This window comes from Symphalangus syndactylus, chromosome 13 (genome assembly GCF_028878055.3).
Source record: "Symphalangus syndactylus isolate Jambi chromosome 13, NHGRI_mSymSyn1-v2.1_pri, whole genome shotgun sequence".
NCBI classification, from domain to species: Eukaryota; Metazoa; Chordata; class Mammalia; order Primates; family Hylobatidae; genus Symphalangus; species Symphalangus syndactylus.
In genome coordinates, this window is record NC_072435.2 from 20,268,834 (window position 1) to 20,283,837 (window position 15,004).

The 15,004-nt window shown below is 52.3% G+C and overlaps 1 protein-coding gene across 10 annotated transcripts in view; it reads right to left on the bottom strand.

Annotated features, from left to right (window-relative positions):
• ZSCAN22 (zinc finger and SCAN domain containing 22) overlaps positions 1–15,004 on the bottom strand; it is an 18,154-nt gene continuing 3,150 nt past the window's right edge. For 6 of the 10 annotated variants that reach the window (XM_055239894.2, XM_055239896.2, XM_055239898.2 and 3 more), the window contains exons 2-3: positions 6,586–7,039; positions 1–4,100 (exon numbers count right to left, since the gene is read on the bottom strand). In XM_055239894.2, coding sequence (XP_055095869.2) covers positions 3,025–4,100; positions 6,586–6,988 — 1,479 coding nt within the window. In that variant the 5' untranslated portion in view covers positions 6,989–7,039 and the 3' untranslated portion in view covers positions 1–3,024. Of the gene's footprint in view, positions 4,101–6,585; positions 7,100–12,726; positions 14,944–15,004 lie in introns of those variants that run through there. The other 4 variants (XM_055239899.2, XM_055239901.2, XM_055239900.2 and 1 more) reach the window with 4 other exon arrangements.

Below are 15,004 nucleotides of genomic sequence, written 5' to 3' on the forward strand. Positions count from 1 at the left end.
TTTGTTGAGTACAGTCATGTTTATTGAAATTGCTGACATATTTGGATGTGCTGTCAAATCCTAGTGCTTCCAGTTCCTGGCAGTGTGACTTTGGTCAGTTACATTCTCTAAGCCACTTCCTCCTCTATAAAACAGGGATGGTTGTGTGAGGATTGAGATGTATATAAATTATTTGGTAGACTGGGCAGCACACACGGGCTCTGAGTAGATTCCCTTTTTTCTCCCTCATCTCCTCCCCTTTTAGACAGACATGGACAGATACGTCTCAATGACCAAATGGGTGAAGATGCTCAGAGCATCAAGGGGATGGAGATCCAGTTCTTGTGACAAAGAGACTGAGCAAGTAGGAGGCAAAGAGAGGTGCTGATGATTGCTGTGAGTCAGAGACAGTGTGCAGGGCCAGGCTTTGGGTCAGGCACTATACAAGGTGGGTCCTGTCCCTGGTTTACATATGAGGAGGTCATGGAGGTTCAGGAAAGTCACTTATCTTAGGTCCCAAAAGTAGCCGCAGGGAGGAGTCAGGCTCTGCAGCCTGAATTCAGGCCCATGCCTTTTCTGTTCCCTCCAGCCTGCTGGAAGCCTGTGCAATCATTTCACTGGGAATGTGCATCTCTCGTCTCTGAGTTTTCCCCTAAGCCTGTCATCCCTCTGTCAGTCTCTCAACCTCTGCCACATCGTATGTGGCCCTCTCTGCCTGTGTCTGGGACTCCCTCAGAGATACTTCCACAAAGTCTCTGTCTCCCTGAGTCTTACCTTCATGTTATGAACCTTTCTCATCAGTCTTTGTGACTCTATTTACTCTTGACATAGAGGGAATGGGCCCGAAATACAGGGAGATACATAGGGAGAGATGGTGACGGTGACTAGTACACAATACGCCAGGTCAAATGGTTCACATATGATGAGACCATCACAGAAACAGAGGCATGAAGAATAATACCCTAACAGTAATGAGAAGCTGCAGGATCCAGTGATAGACATGGACCCTAAAAATGGGACAGGGATGCAGCATTGTGGGAGAAGACCAGAGAACACATGGACAGAATGCTGGCAAAGACTAAGTCCATGACACCAGGGGATCTGGGGCCCTAGGAAGAGACTCAATACAGTCACATTTTATTGAGGCCACTGCATGCCAGGCTTGTCTGGGTGCTGGCCCCCAGGAAAATCAGATTGTTCTTGCTCTCCAGGGTTCAAGCTGCTGGGGAGACATCCATGTAAACATACATAAGGACAACGTGGGGCAGAGACAGCATGGTGGCTGCCTCCTGGGGGCACCAGTCACATTCATGGAAGAGACATGAGTCAGGGCCTGCTGAGTCCTGTGTGTTGTGGGTACTGAGAGTAAGACGTGGCCCCTGCTCTCAGGAGCTTATAGTATCCTTGGAAAACGCTCACTATAAGCTCTGCAAGGAGCAAATAAGTAAAACAAGGTGGTAGGAGTTGTAAGAGAGGTATCTAGGAGGTGCTCTGGAAGCAGAGAGGGCAAGCGGAAGTCTGCCCCCGGAGGGCAGGGAGGCTTCTTTGGGCGACATTTGAAACACCTTAGATGAAAACGGAGGGCCGGGCGCGGTGGCTCACGCCTGTAATCCCAGCACTTTGGGAGGCCGAGGTGGGTGGATCACGAGGTCAGGAGATCGAGACCATCCTGGCAAACACGGTGAAACCCTGTCTCTACTAAAAATACAAAAAAAAAAAAAACAAACAAGAAAAAAATTAGCTGGTCGTGGTGGCAGGTGCCTGTAGTCCCAGCTACTCGGAAGGCTGAGGCAGGAGAATGGCATGAACCCGGGAGGCAGAGCTTGCAGTGAGTCGAGATCGCGCCACTGCACTCCAGCCTGGGCAACAGAGCAAGACGCAAGACTCCGTCTCAAAAAAAAAAAAAAAAAAAGAGAGGAGAGTTCCAGGCACAGGTACAAAGGCACATAAGTGGGAAAACATATGGCTCCTTTGGGAACCACAGTAGTTCCGTGTGGCTGGTGTATGGAAGGTGGAGCCATGGTATGAGATGAGGCCATTTTCACATCACTGCACGCACAGAAAAATGACACTATTCATACACGCATATGAGGATAACTGGAGAGGTTGCTTGGGGCCCAGGGCAGCCTCCATCTCAGCATGCTTATACCCTGTTCGGGAAGCTGTGCTGTAGAAGGAGATGGGTTGGAGAGCTTTCCACCTTGGAGTGACACAGTCAGATCTGAGTAATATCAAGAGTCCCCTGGAGAGTGATACAGGGGTAGAGAATAGAGGCAGGAAGGGGTCAGGAAGGAGACCCCGGCTATAATCCAGGCAAAAGGGAATGAGGGCTCACATAAGGTAGCAGTGGTGGAAAAGGAGGTGAATTAGAGATAAGCTTTAGGTTAAAACAATAGCGCTGGTGACTGGTGGGATGTGGAAGGAAAAGGAGAGACAGGAACGTGTTGGGCAGGTGTCAAGCAGCACCACTGATTACGACAGGAAACCATGAGAGAGGCAGAGTGTGGAAAAGGCATCATGGAAGAGGCAGTCTCAAAAGTCAGCCCTGGAGTTAGGCACAAAATAGGCTGGAGTGGAAACAGTAGGTGCCAAGGCACAGAGGTGGGCATGGCAGGTGTCCCTTCTGGGCTAAGCAGCAGAAAAGCAGGCAAGAACCACATGAGAACAAGCTACAGTCTGTCTGCCCAGAGCGTCTTGGGACGCTGAGTTCTGAGAGACGTGTGCCTTCATTTGCCCTGGCCCTCAGAACCAGTCTAAATCCTCAGCTCAGCTGCCTTCTCTCTGGGACAGTCCTGAGTAGGAAATAGAGGGTAGCAGTTCGGGGCCCTTCTGGAAGCTTCTCCAGCTGGCCTGAATCACCCTGTGCTCACAAGGGTTCCTCAAATGCAGAGTTGTTCCTAGACAGCCGAGTCTGCCCTCAGGCCCCTATCATTTTGACAGCTCATCAGTCACCCCCCGTTTGTGGCTCTTGAGGAACTCAGGGTTTCTCTTAGATATTGAGCCTCCATGAAGACGCTGTGCTATGCCCCGAGGGGCGACTTCCGGTCATTGCAGTACCGTGATGTGGATCCGCAAGTGAACCATCAGGGCTGAGCTACGGCTGAAGGCCTTCCCACAGTCGCTGCACTTATAAGGCTTCTCTCCTGTGTGGATCCTCTGGTGCTCAATGAGGGAGGAGCTCTGTGCAAAAGCCTTCGGACAAACCTTACACTGATATGGCTTCTCTCCAGAATGGATTCTCAGATGTCGGATGAGGGCTGAGCAGTCGCTGAAGGCTCTGCCACACGCGTCACACTTGTAGGGCTTCTCCCCGGTGTGGATGCGCTGGTGCTGAGTCAGGTGCGTGCTCTGGCTGAAGGCCTTCCCGCACTCGTCACACTCGTAGGGCCGCTCCCCCGTGTGCACCCGCTGGTGCTGGGTGAGATGAGTGCTGCGGCTGAACGTTTTACCACATTCCCCACATTTGTAGGGTTTCTCTCCAGTATGAATCCTTTGGTGCTGAGTCAGGTGGGTGACTCGGCTGAAGGCCTTCCCACATTCCTTACACTCATGGGGCTTCGCCCCTGTGTGGACAACCTGGTGCTGGGCGAGGTGAGTGCTCCGGCTGAAGGCTTTCCCACACTCGCTGCAGGCGTATGGTGTCTTCCGAGAATGGGTCTTCTGGTGTGCCTCGAGCGCCGAGGCACTCTGGAACATCTTCCTACACTCGCGACACTGGGAGGACCTCTTCCCTGAGTAGGTGTCTGGAGGCTCTGTCCCATAAGCATCCACCAGATCAAATTTGTCTTCTGAAGGAGGCTTCTCTTGGGAGGTGAGGTTTGGCCACAAACTAGAACTGTTCCTCGAGGCACCAGATTCACGGCCATGCTGGTCTGTGGGGACATCCTTGTAAGGCCCTGAAGTTTTCTTGAAATGGATCTGTTGTGTGATAGACTTTGTCCAGATCTCCCCTGATAGTCCAGACCTCTCTGAGCTGCCCTCAGGTTCACATGCCTTGACAAAGGCGGGTCCGAGGGAAACACCTCCCATGAGGGTCTCAGTGACCACATTTGATGGCTCTGACTCTCCCAGGTCGCTCTGCTTGCAGCTTGCCTCTGTGGGGTCGGCTCCTGGATCCCATCCTGAAACAGTCCGAACCACGGCGTCACTCCTCCTACCGCACCAAGCCTCCCCTACTCTGCCGAGGGCCCCGGTCACACTTCGTAAGGGGAGATGTGGCCTGTTCCTAACATCTGGCCCCAGTTCCAAGGGGAAGTTTCTCATTTGGTGTCTTGGACGACAAAGGGTGCATGGCTGTCCTCCCACACCATCCAAAACTACACCACAGGTTCTGATTTCTCTTCCTCCCACCAAACTCTCCATCTTTCAAGGCTCCCAATTTTGGCTCAAGAGTCAAGAGGAGAAACCCTGATGTGTAACTGATCTGAAAGACAGAGAGGGAGGGTCTGTCCTCGTCAGGACCCTGAGCACATGCACCCTTGCAGGCTCTGATCTCTGTGAGGTTGCAGTTCTGTCCCTCACACTCAACACCTTGCCTCTTGGCCTGGATGTGTCCACAGGTGCTCAGTGAATTCTGGCTGAATGAGGGAATCAATCCAGAAGCCCATGATGGTGAAAATTTCTGCAAGTAGAACCCCAGGTAGAATATGGCTGCTGGGGGTGAGTACCTGGCCTCTCGAGCCCCTACATTATAAAGTACTATGAAGGCAGAGTGTGGCGGAGGTGCTCTTGGGGATGAGAGTGTGCATGAGGTAGAGGAATGCTCGCACTGACCTGCCCTGTATGGGTGCAAAGGACACATAATCTGGCACATCTACTGGATGGATTCCAGGGAGGAGGCAGAGACAGGTGGAATACCCACTGCTCAAGTCCACAGTGGGGCTCAGCAGTGCAGAAACTGGACTCAAACCCCAGCTCTACCACCTTAAGCAGTCCTGCCCTCATCTGGGACTCAGTCTCCCCATCTGTAAGCCATGGACGCTGTGCCGCTGGCCTTCCAGGGCCACTAACCATTATCAGGCTCTTGTCATGTGCTGGGCCCCAAGCACAGTGGGTGACTTCCATTGCCTCATTTCAGCTTCGACCTGCTCTCAGAAGGAGGTACTGCTGTGATTCTGTTGCAGATGGGGCAACTGAAATCCAGCTGAGGGAAGGTGTTGAGTAACTGGTACAGGATTACAGTTAGCTAGTGGCCCAGTTGGGATTTCAGCTCCGGAATCTTCTCCACCAGGTCCACAGGCAGTCTCCCCTGCTCCCCCAGCCATCTGCTTGGCCCTGCCTCCCCCTTCCTTCCTCTACTCCAGAAATATCACACCACCTGCTTTTACCAGAATATCCAGTGCAAATCACACTGCTGGCCTTTGACCCCACCATTCCCTCTGCATTTTGCCCTTTCTCTGAGCTTTGGCCAACCCTGTGGGAGGATGAGGCTACTCCCTCTTTCCTCTCCCTGTCTCTGTGACATCTGCTTGAGCAGAGACCAACTTCTGTTCCAGAGAGGCCTGTTTCTCCCAGAGCTGAACAAATTTTCCTAACAGTTGCAGTTACCATTTATTTAATCTATGCCAGGCACCATTTCAGGTGCTGCACGGGTATTGCCTTTTATCTCTCAACACCACTAAGGTGGGCGTTTTTATTACAATCCCCATTTTACCCATGAATAAACTGAGGCACAAGGGAGTCACGTGGCCAGGAAGAGAAGCAGCGGTTGGATCTACTGAGCCTTGATGATTCAGCTGTATCCAGACTCCACATTCCTCCTGCGCACTGCACGTTTCCTCCCAGTATGTGGTATGCCCACCTCCTGTGTGTTGCCAATAGGCCAGGCCAAGCGCATCTGAGACGAGCCACCACTCCCTGCTCTGGACTGTCCCAAGGCTGGGTCTTCCCTGCATCCCACTGGACCTCCCTGGGTTGGGATGTTTGTGTGGGTCTCTGGATAACAGTGCCCAGCTGAGCCTGGGGCAGGTCTGACTCACCCAAATCCTAGAGGCCAGCCCAGGGTGGGCATAGAGAAGGTGCACAGGGACATCTGGTATTTCCATCCCCCCCAACAGCCACCCCAGGCACCCGGTCCCTCATCTGGTTTCCTCTGAGAAACAGCCAGTTGGTCACTGTGAGTCCCTGGGATTTGGTTGGCCAAACACAAACATAAGATCCCAACCAGGCCAGTGGGGGCTCAGACCAGGGACCTCTTATTGTTATTACCCTGAGGTTTCTACATTGGTAAGACATAAGCCTGGGGTTCCTGGCTATCTTTGTCCCCTTTGGAAAGAGAACTTAAAATAAGAATGAAGCTAACACAGAAAAAACCAACTGAGAAACAGAACAAGAGAGGAAGAAGAGAGTTCTGATGCTGTCAACAGATCTTCTGGATATAGCCGTATCTGCTGCCTCCTTACCCTTCTTTGCTTCAGCCCATTTCAGCTCATTTTTGGTCATCTGCAACCAAAACACACCTGTCTACAACAGTGTGTGAGAGTTACAGTAAAGTACGAATGTGAGAATGGGTGCATGAGTAACCCCAAACCAGAGCTCTGTGCTCCCATGTTCCTGTCCAGGGTGTACCCCTGGTGTGCCATGAAGCTGCCCACAGCGCCCCTTTACCTCTCTTGTCCAGCACCTGAGTCAGATCCTCCACCAGCACAGCGGCTTCCTCTCCGCTCTTGGGACTCTGGGCTCCCACCCAGGCTTGGATCTCTGGGGGCAGCGCACCCAGGAACTGCTCCAGCACCAGCAGCTCCAGTATCTGCTCCTTGGAGCGCGCCTCGGGCTGCAGCCACTGACAGCACAGGGCTCGGAGGTGGGCCAGGGCCTCGTGTGGACCAGATGCCTCCTCATAGCGGAAGTGCCGGAAGCGCAGGCGTGCAGCCTCAGGGTGAGCAATGTGGTCATGGCTGGATTCTCCGCCCTGGGAGAGGCTGGCTTCCTCTTCCTCCTCCACCTTCACTTGAAGGAAGCTGTCCTCTTCCCATGGCACTGGGCTCAGGGAGTGCTTGGGGATGGCCATCGGGCAGCAGTGCTCAGTGAGACGCAGGATGCCGGAGCCTTGGAACTGGGCCTGCAGGAATGTCAGAGCTTCAGCATCACATGGAACCTGGGCCCTCTGCCTCATGCCTACAGAGCAGAGAAAACACAGGCTTGTGGCCTGTGAGATGTGAAAGACTCTCACAAAGACATAGACAACCCTAATAATTACCCTCAGCACCACTTGGTGGGTGCTGAGCACTGTTCTAAGCTAGTACTGCTTGCATGTAGACTCATTTAAAACTTACAACAAACGCCATCCTGGCTAACACGGTGAAACCCCGTCTCTACTAAAAATACAAAAACCATTCTCCGGGCGTGGTGGCGGGCGCCTGTGGTCCCAGCTACTCGGGAGGCTGAGGCAGGAGAATGGCGTGAGCCTGGGAGGCAGAGCTTGCAGTGAGCCGAGATTGCGCCACTGCACTCCAGCCTGGGTGACAGAGCGAGACTCCGTCTCAAAAAAAAAAAAAAAAAAAAAACTTACAACAAACTCAGGAGGTGGGACTTTCTACCTATTTTATGGATGTAAAAACAGACACACAGGAGGAAAAGATTTGTCCACAGTCCCTCAGCTAGTGAAGGGTTAACAGAGCTAAGCTACAAACCCACACAAACCTACAGCCAGCCTGTTTAAGGCGTGCTCCTCACCCACAGAGCCAAGTCTTTCTCCCTCTGTCTCACATTCCCCAGGTAGCCACATGGTCATTCTCTCACTTTATTTGCTAATTATTTTGTAGTGTTTGAGATTGATACATAATTGACTTTCAGACTTTCCTCTTTACTTTTTCTTTTTCTTTTTTTTTTTGAGACGGAGTCTTGCTCTGTTGCCCAGGCTGGAGTGCAGTGGCGCAATCTCGGCTCACTGCAAGCTCCGTCTCCCGGGTTCACACCAGTCTCCTGCCTCAGCCTCCCAAGTAGCTGGGACTACAGGAGCCCGCGATCACGCCCGGCTAATTTTTCGTACATTTAGTAGAGATGGGGTTTCACCATGTTAGCCAGGATGGTCTCGATCTCCTGACCTCGTGATCCACCCGCCTCAGCCTCCCAAAGTGCTGGGATTACAGGCGTGAGCCACTGTGCCCTGCCCAGCCTTTCCTCTTTTCTAATGCACATATTTAAGGCTATAGATTTCTCTCTAAACACAGCTTTAGCTATACATCACAAGTTTGATATGCTGTATCTTCATTATCATTTAGTTAAAAATATTTTCGGCCGGGCACGGTGGCTCACGCTTGTAATCCCAGCACTTTGGGAGGCCGAGGCGGGCGGATCACGAGGTCAGGAGATCGAGACCACAGTGAAACCCCGTCTCTACTAAAAAATACAAAAAATTAGCCAGGCGCGGTGGCGGGCGCCTGTAGTCCCAGCTACTCGGAGGCTGAGGCAGGAGAATGGCGTGAACCCGGGAGGCGGAGCTTGCAGTGAGCCGAGATTGCGCCACTGCACTCCAGCCCGGGCGACAGAGCGAGACTCTGTCTCAAAAAAAAAAAAAAAAAAAAAAATTTTCTAATTTCTGTTACAATTTCTACCTTACTCATTAATTATTTTTTAAAATTTATTTTATTTTTTTGAGACATAGTCTCCCTCTGTCACCCAGGCTGGAGGGCAGTGGTGCTATCTTGGCTCACTGCAACTCTGCCTCCCGGGTTCAAGCAGTCCTCCTGCCTCAGCCTCCAAGTAGCTGGAACTACAGGTGTGCGCCACCACGTGAGGCTAATTTTTGTATTTTTACTGGAGATGGGGTTTTTCCATGTTGGCCGGGCTGGTCTCGAACTCCTGACCTCAAGTGATCCACCTGCCTCGGCCCTGCAGAGTGCTGGGATTACAAGCATGAGTCACCATGCCCAGTCCCATTGGTTATTTAAAACTCTCCTGCTTCATTGCCAAACAACTGGGGGTTTTCTAGTTGTCTTTTTATTACTGATGTCTAGATAAAGTCTGTTGTGGTCAGAAAACATGCTACAATGGGTTTCGATCATTTAAAATTTGCTGAAACTTGGTTTGTGACCCAGTGTATGGTTAATTTTGGTGAATGTTCCATGAATACTTGAAAATAATGCAAAGCCTTCTTAGCTATGACACCAAAAGCATAAGTAACAAAAGAAAAAATAAATAAACTGGACTTTATCAAAATTAAAAGCTTTTGTGATTTGAAGGACCACATCAAGAGAGTGAAAAAGCAGCCCACAGAGTGGGAGAAAATATTTGCAAATCATATATCTGATAAGAGACCTGTACCTAGAACAACTCCATAGTAAAAAGATGAATAATACAATTTAAAAATGAGTAAAAGATGTGACTAGACATTTCTCCAAGGAAGATACATAAATGGGCAATAAATACATGAAAAGATGCTTAACATCACTAGCTACCAGGGAATTGCAAATGAAAACCACGATGAGATAGCACTTCACACCTGCTGGGATGCCTATAATCAGATAACATGTAGGCAAAGATATGGAGAAACTGTAATCCTCACATGCTGCTGCTGGGAACGTAAGACGGGATAGCCACTGTGGGAAATACAGTCTGGGAGCTCCTCAAAACCTTAAACAGAGCCACCCCACGACCTAGCAATTCTACTCCTACGTATAGACCCAAGAGAAATAAGAACATGTCCTCACGAAACGTTATACACAAATGTCCATAACAGCATTACTCATAACAGGGGCCGGGCGCGGTGGCTCACACCTGTAATCCCAGCACTTTGGGAGGCGAGGCGGGAGGATCACGAGGTCAGGAGATCGAGACCAGCCTGGCCAACACAGTGAAACCCCGTCTCTACTAAAAATACAAAAAATTAGCCAGGCGTGGTGGCGGGCGTCTGTGGTCCCAGCTATTTGGGAGGCTGAGGCAGGAGAATGGTGTGAACTGGGGAAGCGGAGCTTGCAGTGAGCCAAGATCACGCCACTGCACTCCAGCCTGGGTGACAGAGCAAGACTCTGTCTCAAAAAAAAAAAAAAAAAAGCGCCTTCCTTCCTTCCTTCCTTCCTTCCTTCCTTCCTTCCTTTCTCTCTCTCTCTCTTTCTCTCTTTCTCTCTTTCTTTTCTTTCTTTCTTTCTTTCCCTCTCTGGCCCAGGCTACAATCTACTCGGCTTGCTGCTGCCTGGGACTGCCGGCACGCGCCACCGCTGCCTGCCTTTTCTCCTTTGGATGCAGGCACGCGTTCGCCATCTTGGCCACGCTGGTCGCCAGCTCCTGACGCCGAGTGCTCTGCCCGCCTCAGCCTCCCGAGGTACTGGGACTACAGACGGAGTCTCGCTCACCCAGTGCTCGGTGTTGCCCGGGCTGGAGTGCGGTGGCGTGGTCTGGCCTCGCGGCAGCCTCTACCCGCCGGCCGCCTGCCTTGGCCTGCCAGGGTGCTGGGATTGCAGCCCCTGCCCGGCCGCCACCCCATCTGGAAGGTGGGGAGCGCCTCTGCCCGGCCGCCCCGTCTGGGAGGTGAGGAGCGCCTCTGCCCGGCCGCCCCGTCTGGGAGGTGAGGAGCGTCTCTGCCCGGCCACCCACCGTCTGGGAAGTGAGGAGCGCCCCTGCCCGGCCATCCACCGTCTGGGAAGTGAGGAGCGCCTCTGCCCGGCCGCCCCGTCTGGGAAGTGAGGAGCGCCTCTGCCCAGCCGCCCCGTCTGGGAAGTGAGGAGCGCCTCTGCCCGGCCACCCATCGTCTGGGAAGTGAGGAGCGCCTCTGCCCGGCCGCCCCGTCTGGGAAGTGAGGAGCGCCTCTGCCCGGCCACCCATCGTCTGGGAAGTGAGGAGCGCCTCTGCCCGGCCTCCCATCGTCTGGGAGGTGAGGAGCGCCTCTGCCCGGCCTCCCATCGTCTGGGAGGAAGTGAGGAGCGCCTCTGCCCGGCCACCCCGTCCGGGAAGAAGTGAGGAGCGCCTCTGCCCGGCCGCCCCGTCCGGGAAGAAGTGAGGAGCGCCTCTGCCCGGCCGCCCCGTCCGGGAAGAAGTGAGGAGCGCCTCTGCCCGGCCGCCCCGTCCGGGAAGAAATGAGGAGCGCCTCTGCCCGGGCGCCCCATCCGGGAAGAAGTGAGGAGCGCCTCTGCCCGGCCGCCCCATCTGGGAAGAAGTGAGGAGCGCCTCTGCCCGGCCACCCATCGTCTGGGAAGTGAGGAGCGCCTCTGCCCGGCCACCCACCATCTGGGAAGTGAGGAGCGCCTCTGCCCGGCCGCCCCGTCCGGGAAGAAGTGAGGAGCGCCTCTGCCCGGCCGCCCCGTCCGGGAAGAAGTGAGGAGCGCCTCTGCCCGGCCGCCCCGTCCGGGAAGAAGTGAGGAGCGCCTCTGCCCGGCCGCCCCGTCCGGGAAGAAGTGAGGAGCGCTTCTGCCCGGCCGCCCCGTCGGGAAGAAGTGAGGAGCGCCTCTGCCCGGCCGCCCCGTCCGGGAAGAAGTGAGGAGCGCCTCTGCCCGGCCGCCCCGTCTGGGAGGTGAGGAGCGCCTCTGCCCGGCCACCCATCGTCTGGGAGGTGAGGAGCGCCTCTGCCCGGCCACCCATCGTCTGGGAGGTGAGGAGCGCCTCTGCCCGGCCACCCATCGTCTGGAAAGTGAGGAGCGCCTCTACCCGGCTGCCCCATCTGGGAAGTGAGGAGTGCCTCTGCCCGGCCACCCATCGTCTGGGAGGTGAGGAGCGCCTCTGCCCGGCCGCCCATCGTCTGGGAAGTGAGGAGCGCCTCTGCCCGGCCACCCATCGTCTGGGAAGTGGGGAGCGCCTCTGCCCGACCACCCATCGTCTGGGAAGTGAGGAGCGCCTCTGCCCGGCCACCTATCGTCTGGGAAGAAGTGAGGAGCGTCTCTGCCTGGCTGCCCCGTCTGGGAAGTGAGGAGCCCCTCTGCCCGGCCGCCCCGTGTCTGGGTAGAAGTGAGGAGCTCCTCTGCCTGGCCGCTCCGTCTGGGAGGTCTACCACGGAGGCCAGAAGCAATGTGGGAGCTGGACGTGGTGGCTCACGCCTGTGGTCCCGGCACTCTGGGGGGCGAGGCGGGTTGATCACTTCGGGCTAGGAGTTCGAGACCAGTCTGGCCAACTTGGCGAAACATGAAGAATACAACAGACAAACCAACCAACCAACTCAATGACAACAAAACAGGTCTACCCTGGAGTCATACTCTAATTTTTTCTATTTTCCTCCCTTTCTGATCCTTTATCCCACTTTCTTTTTCTTCCTCTTCCTTCTCCCTCTTCTTTGTCAAATAGAGGATTGAGTTATTATCACTGATCCATATAAAGTCCCTCTCTCATTTAACTCCCACCCCCATTTCTATTCCCCGACTTCCCATGTGCAACCTTCCTAATATGTTTGATACGCATCTTTTTGTTTGTATGTATTTTTAGAAAATGTTTATTGTTTTTGTATGCAAAAAAAATTAAAAAAAAAAAAGATGCATACCAAAAAAAAAAAAAAAAAGCAAAAAAGGAGAAACAATCCAAATGTCCATCACCTGATGAATGGATAAAATGCTGTATATACATACAATGGAACACTATTCACCAGAAATAGAAACAAAAGTACTGATTAATGCTACAACATGGATGAACCTTGAAAACATGATGCTAAGTAAAAGAAGAAAGACATGGCAGGGCGCGGTGGCTCACACCTGTGATCCTAGCACTTTGGGAGGCCGAGGTGGGCAGATCACCTGAGGTCAGGAGTTCAAGACCAGCCTGGCCAACACAGTGAAACCTTGTCTCTACTAAAAAATACAAAAATTAGCTGGGTATGGTGGCAGGCACCTGTAATCCCAACTACTTGGGAGGCTGAGGCAGGAGAATCTCTTGAACCTGGGAGGCGGAGGTTGCAGTGAGCCGAGAGTGTGCCACTGCACTCCAGGCTTGGTGACAGAGGTAGACTCCGTCTCAAAAAAAAAAAAAAAAAAAAAGAAAAAAAGAGAAAGCATATTAGTGTTTGTCAGAGGCTGAAGAGAGACAAAAATGGGAGTGGTTGCTAATGGGTTTGGGAATTTCTTTTGGGGATGATAAAAATGTTCTGGAGGCCAGGCGCGGTGGCTCATGCCTCCAGAATCCCAGCATGCTGGGAGACCAAGGCGAGTAGATCACGAGGTCAGGAGTTCAAGACCAGCCTGACCAACATGGAGAAACCCCATCTCTACTAAAAATACAAAATAAGCCGGACATGGTGGTGCACGCCTGTAATCCCAGCTACTTGGGAGGCTGAGGCAGAAGAATCCCTTTAACCTGGAAGGCGGAGGTTGCAGTGAGCTGAGATTGTGCCATTGCACTCCAGCCTGGGCAACAAGAATGAAACTCCATCTCAAAAAATAAAATAAAATAAAAATAAAGCTTTAAAAAAAATAATGTTGGCCAGGCATTATAATGTTGGCTCATGCCTGTAATCCCAGCACTTTGGGAGGCCAAGCCGGGCCGATCATGAGGTCAAGAGTTCGAGACCATCCTGGCCAACATGATGAAACCCCGTCTCTACTAAAAATACAAAAAAATTAGCTGGGCATGGTGGCGTGTGCCTGTAGTCCCAGCTACTTGAGAGGCTGAGGCAGGAGAATCTCTTGAACCCGGGAGGCGGAGACTGCAGTTAGCCGAGATCACGCCACTGCACTCCAGCCTGGCAACAGAGACTCCATCTCAAAATAATAATAATAATAATAATAATAATAATAATAATGTCAGCTGGGTGTGGTGGCTCACACCTGTAATCCCAGCACTTTGGGAGGCTGAGGCAGGTGGACCACAAGGTCAGGAATTCGAGACCAGCCTGGCCAGCATGGCGAAACCCCATCTCTACTAAAAATACGAGAACTATACAGGCGTGGTGGCGGGGGCCTGTAATCCCAGCTACTTGAGAGGCTGAGGCAGGAGAATTGCTTGAACCCGGGAGGTGGAGGTTGCAGTGAGCAGAGATTGTGCCACTGCACTCCAGCCTGGCCGACAAGAGTGATATTCTGTCTCAAAAAAAAAAAAAAAAAAGTGCATTTGATAATTGTTAGGTGTTCTCTCCCTTATCTAAGTCAGGCCTCTACACAAAAGACACCTTATCAGTAAGTCTCTGTGCTTCTACACTGCTTTATTTGCTCTTCACCACCTGATATGTGATACACTTATGTGATTACTTGCTTATTATTTACTTGCCCCTGTTGGAGTGTCAGCACATTAAGGGCAGGGGTTTTTGTTTAGGTCATTGCTTTATCCCAAGTGTCTACAGCATTGCTGGGCACATACATCAATAATACTTTTGTTCAACACACCCCCATTAGAAATGCAATGAGTGTGCCCAGCACTGTATTAGAAATGCAAATACGGGGAAGGCATGGGTCCTATGCTCAATGACCTCAGTGGAAGGGCAGCGATCAACACATGATAAGATAATCATTATGATGGATATGGGTAGAGTGTGCAACAGGAATAAAAGAAAATGGGAACAGACAGTCAATGGGAACCTACCAGCTACCAGGCCATACTAGCCTTTTGCATCTGTTATCCCATTCAAGCCTTAGCACCACCCTGTGAGTCAGTATTACCACTCCCATTTTCAAAGTTGGGGAAACTCAGCTGCTAGAGTCATCTGGTCAGTAGGAACAAAGCTAGTGTTTGAGCTCAGGCTATCTGCGGTCTTTCCTCCACACTCAAAGCCTTTCCAAATTCTAGAACTGTGAGCACTGAATGCTGGTCAGGGCCAGCAAAAAACTACTTTCATATACTATTGGTGAGGGCAATCAATTAGAATATCTTTGGCAAACGATTTGGCAGTATGTTGTAAGAGCTTCAAAATGACCATGCTCTCTGCCTCAATATTAATTCTGCTTCTCAGAATCCAGCCCCATTTCTAGATGGGGGTGCTACCGACATTCAGAGGGAGATAATACTTTCTTTTTGAAATTTTTTTTTTTTTTCAGACGGAGTCTTGCTCTGTCGCCCAGGCTGGAGTGCAGTGGCACAATCTCGGCTCACTGCAAGCTCTGCCTCCCGGGTTCACGCCGTTCTCCTGCCTCAGCCTCCCGAGTAGCTGGGACTACAGACGCCCACCACCACACCCAGC